Raw genomic sequence first — 19,687 nt, 5'->3', positions numbered from 1 at the left:
AAGGAAAGAGAGTCCCTGGCTTTTTATTGACTTGAGTCCTTGCCAGGAAAGAAGTCTTTCTTGTTAAACTTTATTATTATTTCAGAGTGTGAGAGCTCCCCCTTCTGGTCTCCTGACTCTGTTTAATTGAGGTTTCTGTTTATTAATTTCTTACAAACTCAAGCTCCAGTTTCTCTTCCCTCACACAGGAGATCAGGAGGTAGAACTGACAGTTCCAAGCCTCGTATGCCTGGTTCTGCTGGCAACCAACCCCCATCCTTAGTTGTGGTCCACAAGTCACCTCATTAATATAACCAAAATATGTCTCTGACTCATCATTTAGGAATTCCAAGAATTTTAGGAGTTCTGTGCCAGAAACTGGGAATAAGACCAATTATGCAGTTGACCCTTAACCCATGGATTAGGGGTAGCCACCCTCTGCACAGTTGAAAATCTTAGTATAACTTATAGTTGGCCCTCCATATCTGCTGTTCTGCATCCAGGGATTCAGCCTACCAGTGATGGTGTAGTACTGTAGTATTTTCTGTTGAAAAAACAAATCCACCTATAAGTGGGTCTGCATTGTTCAATCCCATGTTGTTCAAGGGTTAACTATATATTCCTTATTATAAATCATAATATTACACCCCTCCTTTTCCAGTTTATCTTTTAACAAGCTCTTCTGATGTTTGCCTGAAGGTTATGACTGCCCAGCCACTGAAGGAATATTCGACTATGCAGCAGCTGTAGGAGGGGCTACAATCACAGCTGCCCAGTGCCTGATTGATGGAATGTGCAAAGTAGCAATCAACTGGTCTGGAGGGTGGCATCATGCAAAGAAGTAAGATAATGACCTTTCTGCTTTCTACCTCTTTCCTTGAATCAGCTTTTCATTTATGTAAACTCTTATGTTTATTATATTGGCATTTATTGAGAGATGTGTGTGTGTGTGTGTGCGCGCGTGCGTGTGTGTGTGTGGCACTTAGCTAGGTATTCTGAAGAGATATAAGTAAAATAAAAAAAAGATGACATAATATAGTGGAAAGTGTACTATTGAAAGTCAGGATACCTGGGCTTTGTGCCTAGTTTCTCTACAAACTTGGCTGACTGACTTGGATAGATTAGTCTCTTTAAGTCTCAGTCTCTTCATCAGGAAAATAGGGAGAACAAAGGATATAAATAGTAGATTTATAATAGTAGATAAGTATATCTAGACAATCCCTAAATTCCTTCTAAGCTTTCTAGAAATTGCCCTATCTCCAAGGAACTCTAGAAACATTAATAAAACTAGAATAATTAGGGAGCGACATCAATTTTGGTACCAAATTGAATATGTGTATGAGCTGTATTCAGTAATAAGGAGCAGTTAATTGTGGAAGTCTTGGAAGAGGTGAATTATAGAGCTAGTTCTAGAAAGGAGCAGCAAGCAGATTTTTGAATAGGTTAAGAATGGATGAGAATAGATTTAAAACAAATGGCTGAAGAATTAAAAAGGAGATTTATGCTGCTATCTCTAAGCAAAGTGGCAGCTGGAGCTAGATTTTTTCCTAAGGAGAAAGGGCTCATGAAACAACTATTGGGTGCTACTTGGAGTTACAGGAAAAGTCCTTTTGGAATTTAACATTTCAAACAGTTGTACTCTGTGTCTAACAAGGACTTCTGAGTATTATTTAGCATTTGGCATGTCACTTAAAATGTCTGTAGTACATGTTGGAGGAGAAGAATTTTATTTATTTTTATTGAAGTATAGTTAATTTACAATGTTATGTTAATTTCAAGTGTACAGCAAAGTGATTCAGTTACACTTTCCAGATTCTTTTCCATTATAGGTTATTACAAGATACTGAGTATAGTTTCCTGTGCTGTACCGTAGGTCCTTCTTGTTTACCTATTCTATATATAGTATGTAGTATGTGTATCTGTTAATCCCAAAATCCTAATTTACCCCCCTGCCCCGGGCAGGAGAAAGATTTTAAAAACTGAACTTATCAATGTGCTGTTTGAGTGAAATGAAGCAGCAGTAGTAGTTAACTGCCGATGCATCATTCACATACCAATTGTTCATACCGTGTGCCATGACCTTGCTACTCCAGGGCTCTTGAGTTTAGAGACAACATTTTATCTTTCAGAATAAAACCTTGAGCACAGTTTCAGCATATGCAGGTTAAGGTAATAATATAGAATTCTTTTCATCACGTGAATAGATTTCATGACCAAGGAAATTCTTGAGTAAGTTTACTACTAGAATCCACTACTGAGGCAATGGAACAAAGAGAAGCAGTGTTTAGTAATCAGTTCTGTATGCCCTTAAAAACATAGAAATAACCTGCTTTTTGTTAGTTTTTACCCTGTTAAAAAGTTCAAAGTCAAGACAGTGATCTCTAGAAGGAAGAAATGACCCTATCTCCTTCAAGCTATAGATCAAAGGGATAAAACCGAGCACCTCTGAACCAAGGACTTCTATGCCTTCTCATACTTAGCAAGTTGAGAAGAAAAGTAGTGTGGTTTCATGGGAAATGCCTAGTCCTACAAGTCAGATCTAGTTTCTGTGTATAGCACTGGAGAAGTTTATATATTTAAATTCATTGCTTCAGGCCTCCTGGGGCCTGGACCAGTGTGCAGTGGAATACCCAGGTACCTGCCACTTCTTATCATTGTTTTGCTGCCAAAGGAAGCACACTCTATCTCCAGCCAATTATGGTGGCTTCTGAGCTGCATGTAGGCATGGGCATACCTATGCACCATTATTTTAACTGTTTCAGACAGCTTTCAACTGATCCTACCTGGAAACACACATCTGCAGTGAAGAGTCTCTAGGGCTTGCTCCAATTCAGGTCCAAATTCCAGGGGCTTCTTGGCCCCTCTAAAATCTTTCTGTAAATGGGTTATAGGCATTTAGTCCACAAACTTACATCTAGCCAGCATTTATCATTTATAACCACAGTATTTGTTTTAATCTCCTCACCCTCCAATGCATGTACATTCATACATGCCATATATTCATTCAATATGCATTGATTAAGCACCTACATAGTGTCAAGCATATTTTTATCACCACTAATAAGCAGAGATACAGAAATTAAAGCATACTACATTTTTCTCCACAAAATTTGAAAAAAAAAATTTCAGAATATCCAGGTGCTGACAGGATTACAGTGAAATTGGCACACTCTTTTTGAAAACTTTGGAAATAAGTGTTAAGAGTGGGGAAGATGTTTGTACCTATTGACCCAGTACTATTAATCTTAGACATCTATTCTAAAGAAATAAACCAATTCTGCCCTCAAGAATTTTGTCTCTTAGAGGTAAGACAGCAAGTAATCTTTGAAAGCTAAAGAAGAGTGACTTTCAAAGAAAATTCTGCAAAAGAAGAGTAAGAAGAGTAATGAGAGAGTAATGTTACTAGCTATTAAACATACAAACAAGAATAATGAAAACACTGGTACCACTGGTATAAGATTAGACAGATGATATTATAGTACACTTCCCAAAGAGACTGTTTCATATAAAAATTCAATCTTTTATAAAGGATGTGTTGGAAATGATTGGAAAGGGTTGTTCTGTAAATGATGTTGTGACAGCTAGTAACATTTACACCCTCATCTCCTGTAGTAAACTAAGTGGCAGCTAGATTGAAGAGTTAAATATTAAAAAGCCAAATTAGAAAAAAAAAACTAGAATGAATGAATATTTATCAAGCTTCTAAAGGGGAATAGTTCTCTAAGCTTAGGAAGGAATAGAAAAAAAAAACTTATGAAGGAAAAGATCAACATATTTGTATGAAATTTTAAAACCAAAATAACTTCTGTGGCCATTTCAAAAATAAAATCTAAACACAGACTAGAAAGGCATAGTTGACATAAATATGACAAAATGTGTCAGATTTGCATTTTCTCAGACATTCATACAGTATGATGTGTAAGAAGATATATGGGGGAAAAAACGTGAATAGGCAGTTTACAAAGGAGTTTTAAGTATAACTGGAAAATATGGGTCAATGTTCATCACTACTAATCAAAGAAATGCAAGTAAGTAGGTAACTTCTTTTTTAAGCCTGTCTGTAACAGAATTTTTAAAAAGTGGTACTCAGTTTGGTAGTAATACTGTGATTTTGATCACTCCCTTAAGAAAGCAGTTTGGTAGCCAGCATGTATTAATGCCCTTTTTATCTAGTAATCTACTCTTGAGAATGTTTCCTAAGAAAATAATTCAAAATAATGGGAAAAAAGCTATTTACCTAAAGATATTTACCTTTACATGGAATACAGTCCATGGAATTTTCCAGGCCAGAATACTGGAGTGGGTAGCCTTTCCCTTCTCCAGGGGATCTTCCCAACCCAGGTCTCCCACATTGCAGGTGGATTCTTTACCAGCTGAGCCACCAGGGAAGCCCAAGGATACATGGGTAGCCTATCCCTTCTCCAGGGCATCTTCCTGTGATTTATTTGAAAAAATAGAAATAACATGAATATCTAGCAATAAATAAATTGTATATCCATTTCATGGAATATTATACTATTATATTAAATGATGATTATAAAGACTAAGGGGGCATTTCAGAAAAATACTTATGGGTTAATGAAAAAAACAGGTTTTAAAAATGTATGCACACTGCTGTTACAACTTTGTAAAGCACAAGCATATTTAAAAAAATAATGGAAATGATAATTGTGGTTATGTTAGGGTGGCAGAATTAAATGATCCTTTTTTTAATATGTTTTTCTAGTTTTCAAATTCTGTGTAATGAGATTTTTTCTAACTTTTGCAACTAAAATTTTACCAAAATAAAAATAGGCAAAAAACATTGATATTTACAGCAAATATAAACAAAGGGCTGAAATTATTAACTATTCTAATTGATTTTTTAAAAACACTAATATTCAGATAAATGAGCAAAAGACATGAACAGACAATTCACAAAAGAGGAAACGGTAAACAAACATGAAAAAATAGTATCACTAATGATTAGAGGATGAGAAATTGAAACATTATATATACATGTATTGGAGAAGGAAATGGCAACCCACTCTAGTATTCTTGCCTGGAGAATCCTGAGGACAGAGGAGCCTGGTGGGCTGCCATCTATGGGGTCGCACAGAGTCGGACACTACTGAAGCAACTTAGCAGCAGCAGCATATGCATGTATATATTTTACTTCTACCAAATTTGACCTGAAAAAAGAAAGATCTTAACTCATAACATCTATTATTCTTGGTAATCTATTCTAAGGAAATTAGCCAATCCAAAATATGGAAAAGATGTGTATATGAAGATTGTAATTTCTCTTACTTATACTGTTGCTGCTGCTAAGTCGCTTAAGTCGTGTCCAACTCTGTGAAACCCCATAGACAGCAGCCCACCAGGCTTCCCTATCCCTGGGATTCTCCAGGCAAGAACACCGGAGTGGGTTGCCATTTCCTTCTCCAATGCATGAAAGTGAAAAGTGAAAGTGAAGTCTCTCAGTCGTGTCCAACTCTTAGCGACCCCATGGACTGCAGCCTATCAGGCTTCTCCATCCATGGGATTTTCCAGGCAAGAGTACTAGAGTGAGGTGCCATTGCCTTCTCCCCTCTTACTTATAATAACCCAAAAAAGAGGGGATGGGGGAAGGAGACCTAAATATTCAATAATGGTGGGTTGGTTAAGGTAATATACTGCATCATGTATACTTGATGGAATATTATATAACTAATAAAACTAGTGGTTAGGATGACAGCATAAGAAGAAAAATGCATATTATATAATGTTGTCTTTGCTTTTAAAGGGCAGGTAGCCTCATCATACATTCACCATCTGCATATGAAAAAATTTGTAGAAGGTAATACAACAAAATGATACCACTGACTTTGTGAGGATGATGATACTGTGTGTGTGTGTGTGTGTACACATGCAGAGATATACATGTACCTTTTCTCTGTTTCATATATTTACCCTAATGTGATTATATTACTTTTATTAATAAATCTTTTTATAATAAAAACTACTTGAAACAAAGTGGGAAGCTGTTTTAATAGAGGCTAATAGAGGTCCATGTATGCTAGAGTTAGGCACAGGAGTTTGCCTTCCCACTGATGGGTATGGAGAATTCCAAACAGAGGGAGTAATAAAAGCATGGCAGCAGGAAAGTATGGGGCATTTGGAGAACTACAAGTTGTTAAACAGGGTCAGAATGTGAGAGTAAATAAAGCAAAACCAGATTATAAAGGTTTTGTAAATCATGTTGAGGAGTTGGACATTTTTCTGGGGCCAGTGGGGATTTACCAAAGAATTTTAGAGGGTAGCAATATGCTGATTGGGTCTGAGGGAACTGAGACTAAAGGCAGAGGAGGAAGCCATTGCCTTGTTTAACCAACTATATATTAAGCTCCTGCTCTATGCTAGGTGATGAGGAAACACAGAGGTATACAGGAGGTTCTTATTTGAGGGCAGTTGGTACCAGACAACAGAGAAGGCAATGGCACCCCACTCCAGTGATGGAGGATCCTGGAAGGCTGCAGTCCATGGGGTCGCTGAGGGTTGGACACGACTGAGAGACTTCACTTTCACTTTTCACTTTCATGCATTGGAGAAGGAAATGGCAACTCACTCCAGTGTTCTTGCCTGGAGAATCCCATAGACAGCAGCCCACCAGGCTCCTCTGTCCCTGGGATTCTCTAGGCAAGAACACTGGAGTGGGTTGCCATTTCCTTCTCCAATGCATGAAAGTGAAAAGTGAAAGTAAAGTCACCCAGTCGTGCCCGACTCTTAGCGACCCCGTGGACTGCAGCCTACCAGGCTCCTCCGTCCATGGGATTTTCCAGGCAAGAGTACTGGAGTAGGTTGCCATTGCTTTCTCCGAACTTAGCAGCAGCAGGTACCAAACAAAAAGCTACTTAGTGGATACATTTAAAAGAGGGACTAAAATTTTAGAGTAAATAGTGGATGGAGCAAGGTTTGATTAGTATGCTAACCTGACTAAAAACTAATAAAATGTATTTCTTTTGTTTCATTTAATAAAAATTGAATGCTAAGTAATTCTTATAACAAACCAAGAATGTATCCCAGGATTGATTGTTTTTGTTCAGGACCTCATTTTTGTAACAAAATTGCATGATATTTCAAGATGGTATGTTTCACTTCTGTGAGACTTTTGCAGCATGATCATTAAGAGGGTTGATTTTGCCAAAATATTCAAAGGCTTCATCAGTTTTCCTGAGGGCTTCTCCATAGTCATTTGGTATTTAAATTGCTCTCTTTTGAACCACTTTTAAGATCATTATCCTTATTTATTTTTCTCCTCTTCAGTTGTAAACTAGTCTACCAGATCCTTGCTGTCAGTTTCATGTCAGTTTTCACAATAGCCTGCATTTTTTTATAAGCTTTGTAATTTCACTTTGTGTTAGATTTGCATGGAATCGCTTGCTGACATATTTGACAATCCGTGAGACACAAAGATTGGACAGCTAGCTGCATGGGGATTGTGCTAGTTTTTAAAGGAATAGGTTGAATGGGGACTGATATAAGTGATCAATTCACTGGCAAATGCTTTCCTCTCAAGAAAACTTTTGTAACCCTAGGAAGCCTCAAAACCTTGGTACTGCTGGGGCTAAGGTAATAAATTCTCAGTAGTGAGAACTCCCTGAATCTCAGTGAAGGGCTAGTGTAGTGTTTTTCAACTGAGGGTTGTTGTTGTTTTTCAGTCACTCAGTCGTGTCCAACTCTTTGCAACCCATGGACTGCAGCACACCAGGCTTCCCTGTCCTTCACCATCTCCCAGAGCTGCTCAAACTCATGTCCACTGAGTTGGTTATGCCATCCAACCATCTCATCCTCTGTCGTACCCCTGTCCTCCTGCCTTCAATCTTTCCCAGCATCAGGATCTTTTCCAGTGAGTCAGCTCTTTGCGTCAGGTGACCAAACTATTGGAGCTTCAGCTTCAGCATCAGTCCTTCCAATGAATATTCATGATTCACTTCCTTTAGGATTGACAGGTTTGATCTCCTTGCAGTCCAATGGACTCTCAAAAGTCTTCTCCAAAACCCCAGTTCAAAAGCATCAATTCTTCCGCACTGTTATGCGTCCAGTTCTCACATCTATATATGACTACTGGAAAAACCATAACTTTGACTATATGGACCTTTGTAGGGAAAGTAATGTCTCTGCCTTTTAATACACTATCTAGATTTGTCATAGCTTTTTTCCCAAGGACCAAGGGTAGTAACTTGTAACACGAATGTATCAATTTAGTGGGTGGCAACCACCTTTTTTTTTTAATATATCAAGGTGGAGTTCATGAAACTTATTCTAGTATATGTTGTATGTATTAATATTTGTGTGTACTAGGCTACAATAGGGCTTCCCTGGTAGCTCAGCTTTTAAAGAATCCACCTGCAATGCGGAGACCCTGGTTCAATTCCTGGGTTGGAAAGGTCCCCTGGAGAAGGGATAGGCTACTCACTCCAGTATTCTTGGGCTTCCCTGGTGGCTCAGATGGGAAAGAATCCACTTGCAATGGGGGAGACCTGGGTTCAATCCCTGGGTTGTGAAGATCCCCTGGAGCGGGGCGTGGCAACCCACTCCAGTATTCTTGCCTGGAGAATTCCCATGGACAGAGGAGCCTGGCGGACTACAGTCCATGGAGTTGCAAAGAGTTCAATATGACTGAGCGACTAAGCACAGCACAGCACAGGCCACAATATAAAATATCAAGCCACTGTCAAGTGGAATGACTGTGAACTTTGAAGAAAGACCTAGGTGCAAATCCAGACTGCAATCTTACTGGTTGTGTATATGACCTTGGGGTTATTCTAAGAACAGCATGTACAGAGGCGCAGAGGTGTGAAAGCTGAGGGCACTTCCAAGTCCATAAGTAAAGCTGAAACCAAGGGCTCCTATAGGCAAGTAGCTAGAGGTAAGGTGGGAGAGGTATGAAGGATCATTGTATGCCAAGCTGATAGCTTGGACTTGATCCTTCAAGTCAGTAGTTCTTGACCTATTTTGGTTGTGGACCACTCTAAAAATCTGATAAAAGCTATATAACATTCTCCTTAGAAAAATGTACATACACAAATTTTTTCTTACAGTTTCAGAAAGTCTAAGGATCTCCTACAGCCTACATGTGGATCCCTGGTTAGGAACCTCAATTTTAAACAATAAGGAATCACTGAAGGAATTTTTAGTCAGGAAGAGTAACATGATCAGATTTGCATTTTATGAATATGATTCTGGCAGTAGTTGGTAGGTAAGTTGATTGGGGTGCAGTGTGAAATATTGCTAGAGAAATCTGTTAGGACCTTACTGTGATAATAATCTTTCCAAAAGGAGATGAAAGCTGTGGTGATGAGCATAGATGAGGGAATAAATTCAACAGCCGTTTAGTAGCTAGACTAGGTAGGAATGGTAACCAGTTAGATACAAATGATAAGAGTGGTTTACATTTCTTGTATAGATGACTGAGTAAATGTGTTATCTTTAACCAAGAAGAATAGGGGATGGGAACTGCTGTGCCTATGGAGCATCCAGTGAAAGATGTCTATTAGAAAGCCAGAAATGGGGTCCAGCCTATGATGTCTTAACTTTAATCTGCATACAGAATATTCAGGGATCTTATTAAAATGCAGATTCTGATTCAGGTCTTGGGGGAGGGGCAAACCTGGGAATCTGCATTCATAACAAACTCCCAGGTGACGCTAAATGCTGCCAATTTGTGACCTGTACTTAGACTAGCAAGAAGCTGGAGCTCAGGACAGTCATCTTCACTAAAGATGCAAAATTCAGGAGTCAGGAGTCAATAGCATTGTTGTTGTTCAGTCACTCAGTCACTTCCTACTCTTTGTGACCCCATGGACTGCAGAATGTCAGGCTTCCCTGTCCTTCACCATCTCCCGGAGTTTGCTCAAACTCATGTCCATTGAGTTGGTGATGCCATCCAACCATCTCATCCTCTGTCGTCCCTTTCTCCTGCCTTCAATCTTTCCTAGCATCAGGGTCTTTTCATGCTTTTTCAATAGCATGATAGGTGGTAATTAAAACTAGGCAAAATAACCTGGAAAACATGTATAAAATAATGCAGGGGGAAAAACTCAAATACTGAGCCTTGTGGAATTCAGTGTTTACAAGGCAGGCAAGAGAAGAAAGGCCTACAAAGTCGAGTCTTGAGAAGGAATGGTCAGAGAGATAGAAGAATCAGAAAAGACTTATCAGAGAAACCAAAGGTAAACTTCAAGAAGACTGGTTTGGCTAACAGTGTCTGCTGCTGCACAGTATGTGTTCCCAACAGGGGTGATACTGCTCCCAAGGGAAAAAGCATTCATTTTTGATGGGGCAGGTGGTAGAGGAGTAGGGGCAGCAAAAAAACTTAGATGCTACATAGTTTATGGTTTTCCAAAGGGTCACAGTACATAAACAAGTGTACAGTGCATCTGTGATATTAAAATTTTGTGGATGGGTCGATTAGGAAAAGGTATCTAGAAAGGCTCCTTGAGTGAAGGAGTGATAATGAAAAACTGGTTGAGAAACAGCTATAGAGAAGGAAAGTAAGTAAAATTTCTCAGCAAGGAGGTTCTGGTGAAGAAGACTTTGAAGGATAAAAAGGAGTGTGCCAGGGAGACAAAGAGATGAAGGACCTTGCAGAAGGTCACAACCGCCTTTGCAGAAGCAGCAATGTAAAATTTCTTGGCAGATGGGGGAACCACACAAATTGTTGGAGGGTTAAAGTACAAAGTGGATAATGACAGTAGATGAGGTAGAAAAGTAGGATATGGCTCATGAAGGGCTTCACATATATCAGAATCAAAATTGAAAAATGCAGATTTTTAGATTTCTCAAAGATCAAATTTCTCTTGATCAGATAGGTTTGGACTGGGACATAGGAGCCTGCACTTTCAAAATCTAGGAGTGATTCTGATGCACACACTTTGAGAAACTCTGCAATAGGAAATGGGGTGGGGAGCACTGAAATATTATATTAGGAAGTAATGTGGTTAGATTTGTGTTTTAGGAAAATAACTGACAGTGTTATAGAGGATGGATTGAAGGAGGTGTAGACTAGAGGTTGTGGGACTGAATATTGTATCAACACTCTCACTGATAAATGATGAAGACCTGAACTAGGGCAGGGCAATGAGAGTCAAACCTAGGCAGCCTAATTCTTCAACCTGGGTATTTAACCCCTGAAGTACACTACCTCAGTAAACAGGAGTAGATGATGGTATGCAGCAGAAGTAGTGCCCAAGAAAATTGGATATGAGAGAATAGCATTGAAACATGTATATTACCATATGTAAAATAGATCACCAGTCCAAGTTCAATGCATGAAACAGGGCACTCAAAGTTAATGCACTGGGACAACCCTGAGGGATGGGATGGGGAGGGAGGTGGGAGGGGGGTTCAGGACGGGGGACACAGGTACACCTGTGGCTGATTCATGTCAATGTATGGCAAAAACCACTACAATATTGTAAAGTAATTAGCCTCTGATTAAAATTAATTAATTAAAAAAAATTGGATCCCCAGATTTAGAAATGTAATGAAATTTGGAACTAGAAGCAGATGTGTTGCCAGTATATGAAATGGTGTTACAAACCAGGAAAATGGGTTGGATTACTTAATGGAACTAGCAGAGAATGAGGGGAAAAAGAAAATAGAGCCTAGAACCCCAGGAAATACCAACTTGTAACAGGCAACTATAAGAAGAAGCCCCAGTGAATTCAGCTGAAAAGCAGAAATCAGGGCTGGCCAGATAATCAAAATAGAAAGGGACCATGAATCCTAGGGCTTCCCAGGTGGTGCTAGTGGTAAAGAAGCTGCTGCCAAAGCAGCAGACATAAAAAACTTGGGTTCTATCCCTGGGTTGAGAAGATCCCCTGGAGGAAGAAATGGCAACCTACTCCAGTATCTTTGCCTGGAGAATCCCATGGACAGAGGAGCCTACCAGGCTACAGTCCATGGGGTTGCAAAGAATCAGACATGACTGAAGCATGCACACATAGAATCCCAAGGGAGCAGAAGAGTTTAAAGAAGACAACAGCTCTCAAGAATCCAGAGTAACTAAAGTGTCAGTCATATTTGGCAATTAATATAGTCATTAATGACCTTGGTAACAGAACTTTCTGGAGAGTGATAGGAACACAAAGTGTTGAGGGCTGAGCAGGAACTAAAGAAATGGATAAGAAAGGAACACTGATCTTTCCAAAAGTTCAAATGAGAAGGAAAGAGGAAGGCAGTGGCCAAGGGAAAGTAAAGGCTGAGGGCTGACTTGTTGGGTTTGTTCTAAGAGCTTTAAGAACATTTATAGACTGAGAGGGAAATAATGGAAATATGAGAAGGATAAGAAATGGAGGAAAGCCTTGGAGGAGGCAGGAGAGGATGGAATGAGTGGCTTTGGGAGGAGGAGACCTACCTCTTTTGAAGCCAGAGCAAAGGAGTCAAGGAGGGTATCAGAGAAGTAGTTGGGTTGCCCATTAATGAGTGCCAGCCCCAAGGTCTCTGCTTTTTTTTGTGAAATGACTCTTGCCCACTTTTATCACTTGCTCACAGGCCTCTTTGAATTCTCTGATTCTGCTTTTTATAGTCAGTCTCTTAGGAAGCCATCTTGTCCCACCCAGATCCCATTAAATGGAACTCACTCTTTCTGTGTTAGCATATACTGCTGCTGCTGCTGCTGCTAAGTCACTTCAGTCATGTCCGACTCTGTGCAACCCCATAGATGGCAACCCACTAGGCTCCTCTGTCCCTGGGATTCTCCAGGCAAGAACACTGGAGTGGGTTGCCATTTCCTTCTCCAATGCATGAAAGTGAAAAGTGAAAGTGAAGTCGCTCAGTCGTGCCCAACTCTTAGTAACCCCGTGGACTGCAGCCTACCAGGCTTCTCTGTCCATAGGATTTTCCAGGCAAGAGTACTAGGAGGTATTAAAACCCAACACAGGATAGTGACTCCTAATCTTCAGAATTTTCTGAGATCACATCTTCTTTGTCTATTTTGACAGGCTTTTCCTCATCCTCATCTCTTTCAGTTTGACTGCATTACAGCTCCCAGTGTTTTCCTTTACCTCATTTTGCTAATCCATTTAAGACCACATCTATCTCTAGCTCAACCTCCCCTTCCCTCCTACAATTCTGTTTATTTGCCATCTTATCTTACGACATTTCAGCCTTCCACTTGGCAGCACAGGATCTGTGCCAGCTGGGCCCCCTCTGCCTGCTTCCCTTCTAGGAGAGGAGAGAATATTCCCCTAGAATGCCATTGGTTTCTGGGACTTCCACCTGGGGACAGTGAATGGTAGAGCCATTTGTGTCTTGGCAAACTTGACAAGAAGAATGTAGAACAAAACCTTTGGCTCTTAGCTGATGGTTGGGGTCAAAGCTACCGGAGCTCTGTTCTCCTGAGCTCCGGTTCCTTATGCACAGAGTAAATGACTATGGATTGCATCCCAGTTCCAGTTCTCCAGAGTGTTTTATGTGCACTATATCTCATTAACCAAGCAGGCAGAACCACCTCCTCTGCTGACACCACCCCACCTGCAGCCTTTCCAAACCAACAAATCACTGCATGAAAATGGAAGCCTAGATTCAGTGTTGGCCACATTGCCTCAGCACCAAGGCAGACTCCTCCTTCAGCCATGGAAAGCATGTTCTTATTATTTCCTCATTACACCCATTCCATCCTGGCACCGGCAAAACAGACCTATCATGAAACAAAATAAACAAACCTTTTCCGTAGTACCCCAGATCAGATGAGATCTAGGGAAGATAGTCTGTTACAGTGGTTCAGTGTTGCACAGGGAATTCCATCCCCATCAATTACTAGCTGCAAAGCCTCTCTCTGCCTCAGTGTCCAGAGTTGTAAATTGGAGATAATAATAGTACATACCTTTGAGGGTGATGGAGTTTAAATCTTATCATTGCATTAAAGAGTCTACCAAAGAGCCTGGTGCATAGTAAGTATCTGATAAAAGTCACATTATATCCAGACTGGGTTACACTCAGGGTGTCTTAGGTAGCTGCTCAGGCAAGTCACTGATCCAGTGGGTCCCACTGCCTGTTGAGCTAAAGTCAGCCCTGATATTGTTTGTCACTCACTACACTTCCACTTCCCCTTTGCCTATAAGCTGCTCCTGGCTGAGGGTAGACTGTTCACTATTGGTTTCAAGACTCAGGCCATTTGCTTTGTCAGAGTTTCACTGCTGGCATTCCCTAAACCCCTACTCCTCCCAAACATCACCTAGAATCTACTGTTTGACCCACCTTTCCACTGCTAGATCCAGCTTCTACCCATAAGGCAAATAAGAATCCTCATTATCAAGAGACAGAGGGACCATCCCTAATTGGTAAGGGGCTTCCCTTGTGGCTTAGCTGGTAAAAGAATCTGCCTGCAATGCGGGAGACCTGGGTTCGATCCCTGGGTTGGGAAGATACCCTGGAGAATGGAAAGGCTACCCATTCCAGTATTCTGGCCCAGAGAATTCAAGTCACAAAGAATTGGACATGATTGAGCGACTTACACTTTCACTACCACCTCCTAGAATATTTACCTGGGCAATATTTTGACAAATTTACTTAATGAGACATCACAGAATGTCTGAGCTATGTGATAGTTGAATGATTACAATAGCACTATCCCCAAGCCAAGCCCCCAAGTGTGAAAGTGATATTTCTGGACAGAGTTTACATAGTGTAGGATAAGATACAATTTTTTTTTTTAATGATTGAAGGCATCAGCAACCCCTTTATACAACCAGCAATTCATCTACTACCTCTGCATCTTTATTTCCCCAGTATCCTTTCTCTTTAAAGAGAAAGGAATTTGGTCCCCAAACACAAAAATGGCCCTGGTCTATACCATTGGCTAATGCCTTCAGCAATCAGGTACAAGGGTATGGGTGGGGAGAGGGTGATGGGTAGGAGGGGTGATGGGTGGGGAGTATTATCCTGCCACAGGAGGACCTGGGTACTTTTGATCTCTCTCCCTTACATCCACCATCTCCAGGAAGTTGGTCCTAAACAAAGTCAATTACCCCAAGTGAGAATGAGAACTCTTAGTGATCAAGGCCACCTTTAAGATAGGAAACACTTTCTTTGAGAGGGACAGTTTGTGATCATGAGCTCAAATTGTTGTAGCCCAGAGTAGCCAGGGCAGACTTGTAAACCCAGCCCATACCAGGTCAAATAGACCCTTCCCTAAATGGGCCCAGTTGTAGAATTCAGAATTTCAGGGGACAGTGGAAATGGATTCTAGCCTGAGGATGTCATAGCCATTTACCCCAGTCCCTGCCTGGGGAACCGGCAGGTACATGTATAGAATATAAAGATCAGGTCCATCCTGGGGCAGTCCAGAAGTTTATTATCTAAGCTGCCTCATTCTATTAGGATCAGGGGTTGCCTGTGCCTGTGGGCACCCCTCCAACAGACCAACAGAGCCTATTCAAACTTGAATATAATCTCATGGAATGTGTTTTGTACTGTGGCCTGTAGACCACTTGCACCTTAATTCTAAAATGAAGATATCTGAATCAGACCCTCTAGGGATAAAGCCCAAGAAAAAAATTTTTTTAAACCAGTGCCTCCCTAAGGTGATTCTGATGCACAACACATTTTGAGAACTCCTGGTCAAAGTGTTCTTCTAATTACCCCATATCTGACCTAACTTTTGGTATAGTCCTGACTCCTACAGTTGAGACAAAGAGACCTAGGTAACTTTCAGCTTCTTGGGACATCATCCTAATGAACTTCAGGGCAGATTTTTCCTTCTCCAGCATTTGTAACACCTTCTTCCTGGTGGATCCGTCTTTCCCTATTAGGCAGTTTACACCAATCACTACTGCCCATGCATCTGAAAGGCATTCCACTTACACAAGTTCCATAGCCATCTGTTCTCTGGCCACAGCCTACAGTTCAAATAACTAGTTTTGGAGAATGCCGTTCAAAAATCCTCCTCTCCCACATTTACCCCTTCACCATACCACTACTGGCAGACAATCTTCCAGGCCATATGGATTGACCAGGTCCTGGCAGAACAGCAGTACAGCTTACCTCGGATACATAATACAATTGATTCTCTGCCCCCAGCCTCCTCAGAATTCATTTGTAATCCATGCACCCTTTCACTCAGACCTCTTCCCTTCATGGCATTAATTATTTTCAGTCCACTCTTGCCCTGACTAGTTCCTGGAACCACTGACATCCCTGAGTCTGGTCAATATGTTGATCACCAAGTACGGACTAGCCAAGGGCACATTCTGTTAGCTGTCACCATACAGCATGGCAGAGGGGCCAAGAGTAGTGACACTAAGCCACACTGCTTGGGTTTGAATCCCAACACTGCACCTTCCCGTGTAATCCTGAACAAGTTACTTAAACTCTGTTCCTTAATTTCCTCACCTATAAAATGGAGATAATAAAAAGTAACTACCTCACAAAGCAGTTGTATTACATGAAGTAATGTTAGGAAAGTACATAGAGTAATACTTGGCCTGTACTAAGCACCAGAAAGTGTTTGCTATTGAGTGGTATATGAATTACACTAATTGGGTCATTCAAGTGTGATTTCCTTTTGGCACGGCCCTATCCGCCCATGCCAGAAATTGAAGGACTCTTACCCAGAAACCTTTGAAGTGAATTCAATCATCCACCCACATACCTCCACACATCAGCAGCCCCTGGAACTTCATGCCTTTCCTACTCAGTGATCTCTCATCCAGTCTTGCTGCTCCCCGATGCACTTGTCTAGCTTGTACCCTGCAGTTAGCCCCAGCAGCCTAAGACTGAGAAACCAGTTTCATCATGAAAGAGATGTTAGCTTTCCAGCAGCATCATGGTTAGCCTTTTGTCTGATTCACTGGAAGGGTGTTGATCAGGAAATATTGAGCAGATGGGGGGGCACCCAAGGTGACCTTGATCAAATCCTATTATAGGTATGCTTTCCCAGCTCAGTGTCAGCATTCTCTCTTAAATGTAATTCTGACATTTGTCTTCAGGTCCAGGTACCAGGACAGGAGTAAATAACACTCTTACTTATGCCCCACCCCTTGCCTCCACCTGTACCTTCTAACCCCAGATCCAGTGGACCCCTCTACCCAGTCTCACTAGTAAAGAAAAAGATCAAACTGCTATGCTCAGAAACCAGGGAAGAGATCTTGAAAATATGAACACAGGAGGTGACAATGAACGTGAAAAGGAAGGAGAGCACTTGAGAGTGATTTTAGAGGCATAACTGACAGAACTTGGGATTGGGAGTAAGCGAAGGGAGGCGTCAAAAATACCCAGGTTCTTGCCTAAGTAGGAGGCGGTATTGTTAGTAACATTGGAAGTGGCACACCAAAATACATACAGAGATGTCAAGGGATTTGTGACATATAGAAATCTTAGTGGGTAAATGGATTAGCTAGGTAGGAGATGGTAGAGAGTAGATCGATTGCTGGGTGTCTGGTGCATATCTCAGACTTAATATATGTCCAAAAGCGAACTCCTTTTGGACTTAGCCCCCACCCCCACTCATATGGCAGCCCTACTCTTCCAGTTTTTGAAACCAAACATGTTGGAATCATCACACCCCACAATCAGTCTGTAAAAAAACCCGAACTCCATCTTTAAAATATATCCAGAATCTAACCACTTCGCACTACGTCCAGCACTATAACCCTAGTCCGAGCTGCCATCTCTCTTGGATTACTGCGATCACCTCCCAACTAATGTTCCTGCTTCTGGCCTTGTTTTTATTTGATCTATTCTCCACACAGCAGATACAGTGATCCTTTGAAAACAGAAGTAAGATCTTATTACTCCTCTGCTCAAAACACTACCTTGCTTCCCTGTTTCACTCAGAGTAAAAGCCAAAGTCCCCACCACAGCCTGCAGAGCCCTGTGTCATCCCCCTTTTCTCCCCCTCTCCTGTAGAACTACTGTTCTCTTCTTTTCCTTGCTGTTATCTCTCCACCAGGCTCCTCATTTCCCTTGAACTTACCAGGTGTGTTCCCCCCTCTAGGCCTTTGCCCTTCCTGTTCCCACTACCTGAAATATTCTTCTCCCAGTTAATGCCCCTTCACCTCCTTCAAGTCTTTGCTCAAATATCACTTTCTCAGGCCTTCCCTGACCACGTTTTTTAAATTTGCACTGCAAAAAAGCCTCCCATTGCCCTTTCCCTGTTCTATTGTCCTCCATATTTTTGTTGTTGTTGTTCAGTTGCTAAGCCATGTCCAACTCTTTGTGACCCCATGGATTGCAATATGCCAGGCTTCCCCGTCCTTCACTATTTCTTGGAGTTTGATCAAATTCATGTCCATTGAGTCAGTGATGCTATCTATCTCATCTTCTGCCACCCCGTTCTTTTGCCTTCATTCTTTCCCAATCAGATCCCATCAGGGTCTTTTCCCAACAAGTTGGCTCTTCACATCATGTGACCAAAGTATTGGAGCTTCAGCTATTGATTGTCAAAATATTTATTTATTCATTATTTATTTCATGCCTTATACCCCTTCCACTAGACTATAAACTTCATAGGCAGTAGGGATTTTCATTTGTTTTTGTTCATTACTATAGCTTCACTGCCTAGAACTCTACCTGGCAAATAGCAAACTCAAAAAAAATTTTGAGTGAGTGATCGAGTGTGAAAGTTGGAATGGGAGGGTGGAGAGAGATGAGTGGAAAACACTGATTTCCCAACCTTTTCAGGGAGTGTCCCTCATGGTACACCAGTTGACATATGAAATATCAAAATGTTTGGAAATTAAATAATAAAGTTATTTACATTGGAAATATGAGTTAGTGCTTTCTAAGGTAGGACCTCAATAGATATTTGTTGAATGAATCAATGATAATATTGTAACAGGTATTATGAAATTAGAAAGAGGGAGAGAGGAGGGGAAGAGGAAGGGAGGGAGAGAAAGAAAGAAAAGAGATTCCACACAGCAGTCAGAGATTTGAGTGTTCACAGAGTCCAGTGAGCAGTCAGCACATCAGAGTTGCAGCATATTGACCAGGAGCTTCCCTGGTGGCTCAGACGTCTGCTTGCAATACGGGAGACCCTGGTTCGATGCCTGTGTCGGGAAGATCCCCTGGAGAAGGAAATGGCAACCCATTCCAGCACTCTTGCCTGGAAAATTCCATGGATGGAGGAGCCTCGTAGGTTACAGTCCATGGGGTCGCAAAGAGTGGGACATAACTGAGCGACTTCACTTTCACTTTCAAACTGTGGGTTATATAAGCTTTGCATTTTAACCAAAAGACCACTAGAGGGCATGCGATGTTAAATCAAGAATGTTCTCTGCTTGATGAGATTCTATTAGCGTCATCCACATTTCTATTTATTGATCTGATGTTCATCTAAACTGTTTCATCTGCTTAGACTATTCTCTCAAGCTATTTTTTCCATCATCCCAGCATCTGGTTCATAATAAGTCTTTAATAAGTGTGTGTATATAGAATGAATATTTAGAATCCAGAGATTTTCACCTTGGAATTTGTGTTTTACTGATTAACTGTGGTCAGTATTTCCATTGAGAAACTACCTTTCAGCATTCCTAACTTAGCGGATGAATATAGCACCCATGGTCCTTAGTGCTTAAAGAATCCTTAAGCAAGAGGAGGGCAAGAATCTGACTTGGAGTTTGTGTGCTTTATTTATGTAAGCAATGGTGTTAGACAACATCAATGTTGTAGTGCCTGAGCTAGGAGTTGCTAAAGGCTCAGGTTGTCTCTACTCCCCACCTCTCTCCATTAGGAGGGGCTGGCAGCT

At 41.1% G+C, this 19,687-nt stretch overlaps 1 protein-coding gene across 2 annotated transcripts in view; it reads left to right on the top strand.

Moving 5' to 3' along the window:
- HDAC8 (histone deacetylase 8) overlaps window positions 1-19,687 on the top strand; it is a 239,614-nt gene that overhangs the window by 7,453 nt on the left and 212,474 nt on the right. For both annotated transcript variants that reach the window (XM_070365983.1, XM_070365982.1), the window contains exon 4: window positions 679-820. In XM_070365983.1, the coding sequence (XP_070222084.1) occupies window positions 679-820 (142 nt within the window). The remainder of the gene's footprint in view (window positions 1-678; window positions 821-19,687) is intronic.

This window comes from Bos mutus, chromosome X (genome assembly GCF_027580195.1).
Source record: "Bos mutus isolate GX-2022 chromosome X, NWIPB_WYAK_1.1, whole genome shotgun sequence".
In the NCBI taxonomy this organism is placed as follows: Eukaryota; Metazoa; Chordata; class Mammalia; order Artiodactyla; family Bovidae; genus Bos; species Bos mutus.
Note: the sequence above shows the minus strand (reverse complement) of the source record. Positions and strands in the feature narration are given on the sequence as shown.